The 10,865-nt window shown below is 31.9% G+C and overlaps 1 protein-coding gene across 1 annotated transcript; it reads left to right on the top strand.

Annotated features, from left to right (window-relative positions):
* Window positions 1–9,303: 9,303 nt before the first annotated feature.
* On the top strand, window positions 9,304–10,402 carry LOC145039018 (transcription factor HEC1-like). Its single transcript, XM_078987181.1, has one exon. It carries the CDS (start codon window positions 9,523–9,525, stop codon window positions 10,288–10,290), a length of 768 nt encoding a protein of 255 aa, XP_078843307.1. The 5' UTR covers window positions 9,304–9,522; the 3' UTR covers window positions 10,291–10,402.
* Window positions 10,403–10,865: the final 463 nt, after the last annotated feature.

Below are 10,865 nucleotides of genomic sequence, written 5' to 3'. Positions count from 1 at the left end.
AAAGTGTATAATCATAAGTTCTAATTATTAAATGTGTTTCCTTGTTAGTTTATCATCATAAACTAAAACTAAGTCATTCATGATAAGATTATTCATTCATTTAGAACTCGTATATTAAGCTATAAAAACCATACTTTAATGGATTCATAACACTAATGCATTGTCATAAAAGAATTCTTACATATTATAAACATTTTAGATAAATTATAATAGGTATAGTTTATGATACATCACTTAACACACTCGTACAAAAAGGGTATATCCATACAGAAAAAGTTTACATTCACACACATTACACGTAAACTTGTTAACCTAAATTGTGAAACATTCTCTTCCCGTACGTCCGAGTGCGGGATATAATTCCTAGTAGTTATAATCAGAGTCTCCTGGAGGGAGAACGCGATACTTGTATATAGATCTATATTGGGTTTGACACCCCACACCTTGCTGCTAGCTACAGTGGGACCTACAGGTCTACGGCTGACAAATGTCATTTCAGTTTTGCGACGCCTGAGAAACGTCGTGGCAGGTTCATTCAGTCATAGTATGATTATAGCGACTCACATAGGGATATAACAATCCATAAAGTTTACGGGATTTTATTTATAAAACCTAAATGGGTTTTATGTCGATTTAAAATCACTTTTTATCTCAATGAGTACAGATATTACTGTACACTTCCGGTTTTGGTAATTATGACTACACATCATTTGAAACCACATTTATACCTTTAAGTATGGTCAATACTTGTTATTTCTCGGTCCTCAAATTTAGGACTACATATACATAAAGTATTAACAAACATAAGAATTTACGGGAATTTTATTTAATTCAAGCGCGTTTATGTCGATTTAAACACATATCATTTTCTATTTGTAAGAGAGGTTACTTATACATTTTGGTCTTCGGTTATAAGACTACATTACACAGATTTTAAAGAAAATATCGGATTCTCTGGATACATATTCTAACGCTTTTACAAGGAAACGGTTTACTTCTTTAACAAAATCTCTTATGAACTCACCAACCTTTGTGTTGACACTTTTTCAAAACTACTTGTATTCTCAGGAATTCAGTGAAACAGGAAATCAACAACGTTTTGAGGATGGGACGATAATTCGTCAAACAGTTCATTTTGTATCATAATGTAATTGATGTTAATCATGTAAACATATACTTCGATGTAACTTTTTCAATTATATTGTGATGGTTGTATTTACTTTGAGGACTATTATACTCGTTGTTGTGATACTCTACATGAAGTCCTCCACCCCCGGACGTTTCCGCCATCCTTGGTTTGGGGGTGTGACACATAAGCATTCCTTGTCTAAAAAAATACAAGAATCAATACTAAATACACTATGTCCAAGTTCATTCACACACATAACATTTTCATACAAACCATTACAAGGAGAAGCTTTGAAAATAAAAACATAGATTTATAAATCAACTTGTCATTTATGAAGAATAAAAACATTTTTATAAATCAACTGTAATGTTATCATCAAACACAAGTTCATAAGTCATATTCCTAGTGACAACACATGTGCACATATTCCCCGGGACCAGGTTCAACTTCTCACGCCCGAACGCTTCAATTTACCTTGGTCCCTACATATCATAACAAATATGGAAACCACATATTATATCAAGGATCCAAGAATTTGAAGTTTAATTGTAATTGATTTTTATAGAGTACATACCAAATGTATTTCCAGACACCTTGCCATTTATTTCTCTTACTTTTTGTAAATACTTGGGTTTAGTTTCTCTTCTAATGTCCCTTATAGCCACAATGAAAGCACATGGCCTCTTTCGAAACATTGAAATAACGAGAGAAGATAAGGAGTTGATGGTGAGCAATCCTACAAATTTATCTAAGATAAACTTTTCCAAGTTTGGTTCATGAAATGTAGTTAATTCAAGGTTTAAAGGTGGGAGTTCTAGAAACTGAAATGGTTAAAAATCCTATTCTAACAACAAAAATAAAAGTTTTGGCTCTAAGAATGACCAATAATATAAGATGAAAATAAATAGAAGAAGCATCTTGGAGATTTAGATTATGATTGTAATTTTTGCAACGATAAAAATCAATTTGCGAAGGACTGTGCCTTGAAAAATAAAAGTGAGAAGAAAGAGAAGTTGAAAGATAAAGCTTGTTACGCAAAGAAGATACAGAAGAGTGAGGAAGGTTACTAGATTACATTCAATGACAAATTTATCAAATCTTTTCAAGAAGAAGCGATTCCATGTGAATAAAATTTTCCTCAACAATGCTCAAATAGATCACAAATCACATATTCTGATGAAGATTATATCCGTTTCTTTGATGAACCTGAAGAGCTCTAAACTCCAAAGCAAAGGCTAATGATAAGCATGGGAAGAGTCCGATGAATGAATATAATGATAATTATTCTGAGACTGAAGAAGTATTTTATGATGTTATTCCTAAATATGATAGTAATTATCCTCATTTGGTGAAATAGACAAACGATCATCCAGAAACGCTAGTTAATGATAATCTATCTACTGGTATATTGACTTGTGCACAAGAAAAGGAAATGCTAGCTTTACTTAATACAAATCAGGTTGCATGTTTCACTCATTCATTTCAATTATTGTACCAAAGATAGTGAATGTTGCTCTCGATCATTCCGATTGGGTTGAACCCATACAAGATGAGATCAATGAATATGATAGAAATAAGCCATTGTATACTCATAGTTAAAATCACACTTTTACATGGTATCGACGCGATCAAAATATAAATTTAATATAGAGTATTAAGTTTAAATGTTTGAGTGCTAAATAATATTTATAAACTTAATATATAGTATATAAAAGAAGCTTCTTGGAGTTTTATAAGTTTCTAAAATCTCAATTGTATGTTTATATAAATTTAATCACAAAATTTACTATTAGCTTGTTTTAAACGATAAAACTCATTTTATTTTAAAACTATTTTACCATCTTATATTAAAAGATAAATTCAATAAAAACAGACTACTTATGATCATTTTTATCTTTAAAAGATTATCTAGCATTTTAAAATCTAATTTTACAAACTTACATAATATATAAATATAAGACAAGCATAAGAAAGATTTAAAAAATATATGCATAAACCAACTATTTCTCGTGACATTTTGTGATCCATCACAAAATGCCAAGTCCATTCCTAATGGAAATAGAAGGACCAAAAATTCTTGTAATATCTTCATGATCCCACTTGTTTCAACACTTTATAGCAAGTTGATCAAAATAATTTTAAAAATTAATAAAACTTTAATAAAATCAAGTTTTTCAAATTTAGATCTTTAAAATGGCTACCATCTTTATTCATGTTATATTTTTATAAAAATAAACTATTTCTAAAAGTAATATATATTTCATAGAAAAATAAACAAAATAAAAACCATCTATTTAATATTACATACCATATGAATAAATAAATATTACAACCGTTTATCAAATCAAAACAAACAACATCACAAGAAGTCCATGGCTAATTTATGCACATCACACATACACACACAAACATATATATATATATATATATATATATAGGAGTAGGATCAAATGAGAACACCAAAAAGGTTGAGAACGCGAGAACAAAGTATATGCATTTGTGATTCCATATATTCTTTTATGGAGAAATGATAAATTTTTACGCCTTTAATTTCAATTGAATAGAAAAAACATACTAATGTTGATTATACGTAAAATTTTATCATTTCTCCACAAATGAATACATGTAATCATAAATGAATATACTTGTTACCGTGTTCTCAACCTTTTAAGTGTTCTCATTTGATCATTTCCCTATATATATATATATATATATATATATATATATATATATATATATATATATATATATATATATATATATATATATATATATATATATATATATATATATATATATATATATAACAACACCATGTTTTTGTAAGACAACTTTGGTGACATAATATGCATGTAAAATTGTCACATAAAATAACCATTATAAATATTTTAAAGTTGTCTTATAAAATATGTATAAAATTTTCTTATAAAAAGAAAACTATGCATGTTTTCCAAAACAAATATTATACCAAATAATCTAATAATCTAACCAAATTTGCAAAAATGTTTGTGATAGTTTAACCAAAAACACTAAAAACAACAATAGAAGCTTTAAAAATTGAATAAAATTAAAATTATTTTAACCCACCATGGATCATTTTTCAAAGCATCGAAAGATTGATACATCCATAGATTGAAAAATGAAACAACAACCTTTGAAGAATTTGAATCCTCTCGGGTGGTTGGAAGTTGATGAGGAAGGAAAAAGACTCGAAATAGAGATTCTTTAGAAGTATCTAGAAAGCTAGGATAAACCACATGAAGATGCTAGTGTTCACTTCTATATAAGTTGTTCTAAAGCTATTAAGACTAATACCAAATAACCCTTAAAGAGAAGTGTAACGTTCCAAAAATTACAACATAAAATTTTCATTAATAGAATTACCCATTAAAACCTTTACTTAGAATCATTAAGTGACATTTATTTATTTTAAAATCATAAGATGAATAGAGTTAACTTGCAAAAACAACATAAATAATTATCTTCAATGCGAGTATATAGTCCTATCGAGCTCTTAACCCGAATAAACAGCGACACATTTAATTCACAACTGTGAGCATAAAGCTTAGTGAGTTACTCAATATACCACATAATCCACCATACATACAATGCACACAAATAGGTTCTCGGCTCTAGCATCAATATGCCAACTCTCCTTTCAACACGCATGCATCACACATAGTCATCATATGTATTGTCAACTGGCACTCTTGCCTCCACATATCTTGCACATGGCTACATCATTGTAACATTATATTTCGAGTCGTCCGTGATTAGGTTTCGTGGGCTATAACGTGGGCATGAGGAATCCTCGAGGATGAGACGATTTGCTAAAAGTGTAAGTCTTCTCGTCACCTTTCCATGGAAATGAGGTTCATTGGAAATGGACATATAACGCGGAAGCTACGACAGTTTGAAGTTTTGGCATGATAAGTCCCTTAATTAAGAAAGGTGGCAGCTGAGTATGTTGGGTGTACATGTATATACGCTTAGTATACTCATGTGTATGAATATGAAGCGGAGTCACCTAGTATGTTAGGAATACCATAGGGTATGTTGGGCGTATTAGGAACATAATGAAAATGATAAATGAGGGGGTGTCCCTATATAAAGAACAACATGGCCTCATACCTGGCCACTATTTCAAGAAACTTAACCCTCTCAAACCCTAATTTACATCCCTTGAGCTTAAGTGGTCAATTGTGAGCTTATAAGTGATATTGTTGTATTTTTGGAGTGAAGAAGGAGTAAGGAAGAGAATGGAGATAGAGTCCAGGCTTTGGATCTGAGCTTTTCTGTGGTTGGGGCATCATTTGGAGGTATAAAGCTCAAAGCTTTCCCATCGTTTTTGATTTGTGCATGATATGGTCCATTGTAGGGTTTTTGTCCCAAATCTTGAAGCTTTATGAGTTGTTGCACTCCGGAGCCTAATATATGTCCTTTTCAGTCTTTCTAATGGAGATGATCCATAAAAATGAGGACTTGGATGTGAGAACCACCTCATGCATGATATATGACCATCTTTGAGAGTAAAGAGCGAGAGTTTTTGTGGTTGGGACTTTATCAGCCATGCAAAGGCTTAAAGTCACAGACTTTACGAAGTAAGAGCCTCTAGGGAGTCCAGATATGCAATATGAGCTAGGGTCTTGACGGTTTAAGACCTAGAAAGTAAGAAAAGCCATACTGGAATTACATCGAGCGTAATCCTAGTACGCCCTGTATAATTTGTTGGTGTCCCCGATAAAATTTTATGCATAATGGTGTACGTTGTGCATACAAAGGGAGGTACGCCTCATGTAACCTTACTGTGGGCTTTTTGGGCTAAATCTTATAATGGGCCTTAAAGGTTGGGCCTGGATCTTTGGACTTGTGTACTAGAGACTTTGAGTAGAGAAATATTACGCCTTGTGTCCTTGTGTTAGGCTTGTCACTTGGACTTGAGAGTTGGGCCTCAAGAGAGTCCATTCATTATTGGGCCTTGGTGGGCCCAATGAGTTTTAGGTTGTTATTGTGCTAATTAGTGGACTATCTTTAGACCAAAAGAATGAGGATTTAGACTTATATAAATTGAGTAACTGTGGATTTTGGTCCAATGTTAAAGGCCGGTGTAACAACAGCATCTATAGGAGCTGTTCATCATCCGAGGTGAGTCATCTCACTATACTTTACCATGAGTGGTATCTATGTGTAACCGGAGGGCCTTATGTGCTTATATTGAGTATTATGATATCATGCATTATGTCTTTTTGATTTATGTTGTGTATTATTCTGAGCTTACTGAGTTAGGACCGGAGGGTCCACCTGAGTTTTGTGACCGGATGGTCGCACTGAGACACATTGACCGGAGGGTCTTATTTGATTATAGCCATGAGAGGCTAATGAGATATGTGTGGTATTTTGTGGAACTCACTAAGATTCGTGCTTATTGTGTTATGTGATATGTGTTTTAGGTTCTTCTTAGGATCGTGGGAAGGCGTCGGCTTGATTGTACACACCTCCAAATGATGTGAATATGGAGTTGCATCTTGTAAATTAAATAAATGAGATTTTTGTGAAATATGTTATGAGAATTATGTGATTATAAAATGAAACTTTTGTTTGAAAAATTACAATGTTACAATTATTTCATTCCATTCATGTCCATATCCATATCGGGGATAGTATTAATATTGACAACCACCTCATGAATATATAGTCATATGTAAACAGGAGTCTGATAGATGGTCGAACAGATGATCCTACCCGTGAGCAATAAATCAAATACGAACCATGAAATAAGGCTTTAGACGAAGATTTCTTAGGCTATCCAACTTAACCTACATATAATCCCTATGGTATCTACTCAATGATCAACCAATATTATCATTACCCTAATTATTCATGACAACTTATCGTATTATACAATAAACAACAAAGACCCCACAAGTCTACTATTCCATGACACCAAGTGTCCCATAATACACATATATAACAAGGAGTTATCCTAGCTAACCAACACATGTAATATATTAATACCACTATCGTGACATACACATGGTATACAATGTCATACGTGGCATACTGAGAAAACTCACCCGAACCACAAGACTGGATAAACACAACAACAGTGTCACTTGCTTGTACTGATCAATCCCACAAACTGACTATCAGTAAGTAAAGACCAATCCTTAATTGACAACTCAAATCCTTCAATTTTGACCTGAGGCCAAACTGGTCAAAAGTCATTGGTCAATGGTCGATGAAAGTCAATGGTCACCACATCGTGGCAAGTCAAGGTAAAAGAGTCGCAATGTAGAGAACCACCACATATTGGCCCTTCCTTGGTTATGTTGCGATTTCTAGCAGAATGCACCTTTCTTCATTAAAAGCTTAGTCCGTACAGATCAAAGCCTAAAACTTTAGATCTTGTCATTTTCATTGACTTAATGGATACAGTTTCCAACTTTTCCCATTAATACATCACCACAATAAAAGATCAAGAACCCTAAGTCCATTATGCCCTTAATATGATCAAAACATGTGCATGGTTCTAAAGGAATAATGAGCTAAGACTTTTTCCATCAGATTAGGCCAACAAATGGTCACCAAGCAAGTCTAAGGTTCCGGAGTTGCTCAAAACTCCAAGAACATCCTTTCAAAGGATTAAAAAGGACCTCAAAGCATAAAATAAGAAATAAGAATGATAAAGATGGAAGCTTTATACATTCCAAAGCTCCACAAGATGCAAGAGATGCAAGATCGAAAGTAGATACAACCTTTTATCGTACAAGCATATCACACAAACATTAAGAACACTCAAGTGGGGGCTAGTGTTTCGAGTTAAGAGGGTGGAGGCTGAAGAGAATGACCTAAAACAAGAGTAAAGGTCTTTAAATGTGGGAGAACCCTAAAAATCTTGCCAAGTCGTAGTTCCCAGTCAGCCTCAATTGTCATTTAAATGACATGACCACATTGTGGCCAGATACATGTCAAGCGGTGGCATCAAGTCTTTCCCCAAAACATTATCTTTGAAATCCCAAATCTTCATCTGATCAATTTCGGAAAACGGGTGCTACAAGAAGAAACTACACCTTCAGAATATAACTAGTTTTGTTATTCTCTTTTATTATCATTTCCTTAATTACTTGTTAAAATTTATTGTCATAAAATAATTTTTTTTCCAATTAAATACAAGTGTTAATTATATATTAATTAATAATTTAATTATTTTAATAAATAATCAGTAAGTAGCAATTTGCTATAAGATATCAACCTAAACATTAAAATTATTTGTGTGTGTATGTATATATATATATATATATATATATATATATATATATATATATATATATATATATATATAATGATATTTGTTAATAACATATGATCTTATACATTCAGATCTTATGCTACTTATTGATTGTTTATTAGAATAATTAAATTATTAATTAATATATAATTTTAATTGAAAAAATAGTTATTTTATACGAATAATATATATATATATATATATATATATATATATATATATATATATATATATATATATATATATATATATGTTTAGTTCATTTAAGATCATGCTAATTTTATGAGACCGTGAGACCAAACCTAAAAATAATTTTAAAATGCAAAATAAAATGAAAAATCAGAAAAAAAAATATTATTTTTAGAACTTTATTTACCTAAAAAATAAAAAATAAAAAATCAATAAAAAAAATTACCATTGTTTTTTAAAAAATACGTGAAATATTCTAATATAAAAAATGATTTTTAGAATCTTTAGAATATTCTACTAGATTTGACAGATATTCAGAATATCCTAAATAGTCTACTAAAATATATAAAAAAAAATGTATTTTTTGTATTTATTTTTAATTTTAATTTTTAATTTTTTTTAATTTTTTTTTGGAAACTATATATTCCAAAAATAATGTTGGGAAAAGAATTTCAAAAATTTTCAATTATTTTGTATTTTAAAAATGTTTTTGTTTTATCTACTAAATAAGTGATTAGGATTGTATCTCACAATGTCACAAAATTAAATCGTCTCAGATGAATATATATATATATATATATATATATATATATATATATATATATATATATATATATATATATATATATATATATATATATATATATATATATATCAACTTTTGTGTTGAATTGATAAGCTTTTCAATATACAAAACTAAACGCATTTGCAAGACTCTCTCTTTCTCTCTCTCTCACAGTGTGTCTCCATATATCTTTCTCTGCAACATTCTGATACAACTCCCAGTCTATCTCTCCCTTCCCTTTACTTTACCCATCCCTCTGTCCCCTGCCCATTAGCTTTTCAAGAGCACGACACCCCCATAACTTTCCACTTTGTACATTAGGGTTACTATAAAAGGAAAGTTTACGCAACAATGGACATTGAGTTTCTCAAATCCATTTCCGAGGATCAAACGGACATGATGATGATGTTGCAGCTTGAAAAGCTCCCGGATTTCGGTGGTATCTATGGAGATGATCAAGATCCATCAACTGAGTTCACAGATCACGGAAGTAGCAGCTCCACCAACGTGACTGCTAACATGTCGCAGTTTATGGAAGATTCACGTTTCGCATCACCTGCACTCATGAACCCGTCTAGCACCATCTCTTTCACCTCTCCAGCCCAAACTACAGGTGGCGAGGTGCAGTTTTTATCAAATGCGAGGTGGAGTAACAGCGGTAATGTGGAAGGTCAGTCGACGGTTGAACAGAAACGTAATTCTATGGCAGCAATGAGGGAGATGATATTTCGTATTGCTGCGATGCAACCAATTCACATTGACCCGGAGTCCGTTAAACCACCTAAACGGCGGAATGTGAAGATATCCAAGGATCCGCAGAGTGTGGCTGCGAGGCATCGTAGAGAGAGGATTAGTGAGAGGATTAGGATACTTCAAAGACTTGTCCCTGGTGGTACGAAGATGGATACTGCCTCCATGCTTGATGAAGCGATTCATTATGTGAAGTTCTTAAAGAACCAGGTACAATCACTTGAGAAAGCTGGCGAGAATCGACCTCTAACAGCAGCTGGGATTGGTTTTCCGGTGCCGATGACAAGTGGAACGTACATTCCCATGGGAACATCAACTAAAGTTTATCAGCAGTCTGCCCAAAACGTTCAGAACTATTTAGGTGCGTAATTAGTTGAGAAGAGAGATATATTTGTGGGTATAAAATGCATATCAGGATTATATGAGCAGCTTTAATTGTTGTCATAGCGATATCTAAATCTTGGGATTTTGAATCCATGCAAGTTGTACTATTTTAATCACCAACTTCTCTCAAAAAATAACATTTGAAATATATAGATGTTATTTTATGAGAAATTAGATAGTCCAATTGGATAACATTATCAAAAAAGTGTTTAGATGTTACAAGTTTATTCTCTTGTTATGTATTAACAATCACCTGGATTAACATATGTGCGTTGGCAAAGGGGTGACAAATGATTACATGTTTCAGAATTTCGGATCTATCGAAAGAATATCATTAACTTTGTGTTTCGAGACATCTCTCATGAAAATTTTGCAACAATTTTTTTTTTTTATTGTTTCTTGTTAATTTATTTATATTATCAGTGGCATACGTAGAATGAATGTATCCATGTTTTGTGATAAAAACAAATCATTAATTTTTATGCAAGATAAGTTATTATAATTTTTTTGAACAACAGCAACATATATTAATCAAAATCAATAAGATTATATGACACCAT

Source organism: Lactuca saligna, chromosome 4 (assembly GCF_052625555.1).
Source record: "Lactuca saligna cultivar CGN05327 chromosome 4, ASM5262555v1, whole genome shotgun sequence".
NCBI classification, from domain to species: Eukaryota; Viridiplantae; Streptophyta; class Magnoliopsida; order Asterales; family Asteraceae; genus Lactuca; species Lactuca saligna.
Note: the sequence above shows the minus strand (reverse complement) of the source record. Positions and strands in the feature narration are given on the sequence as shown.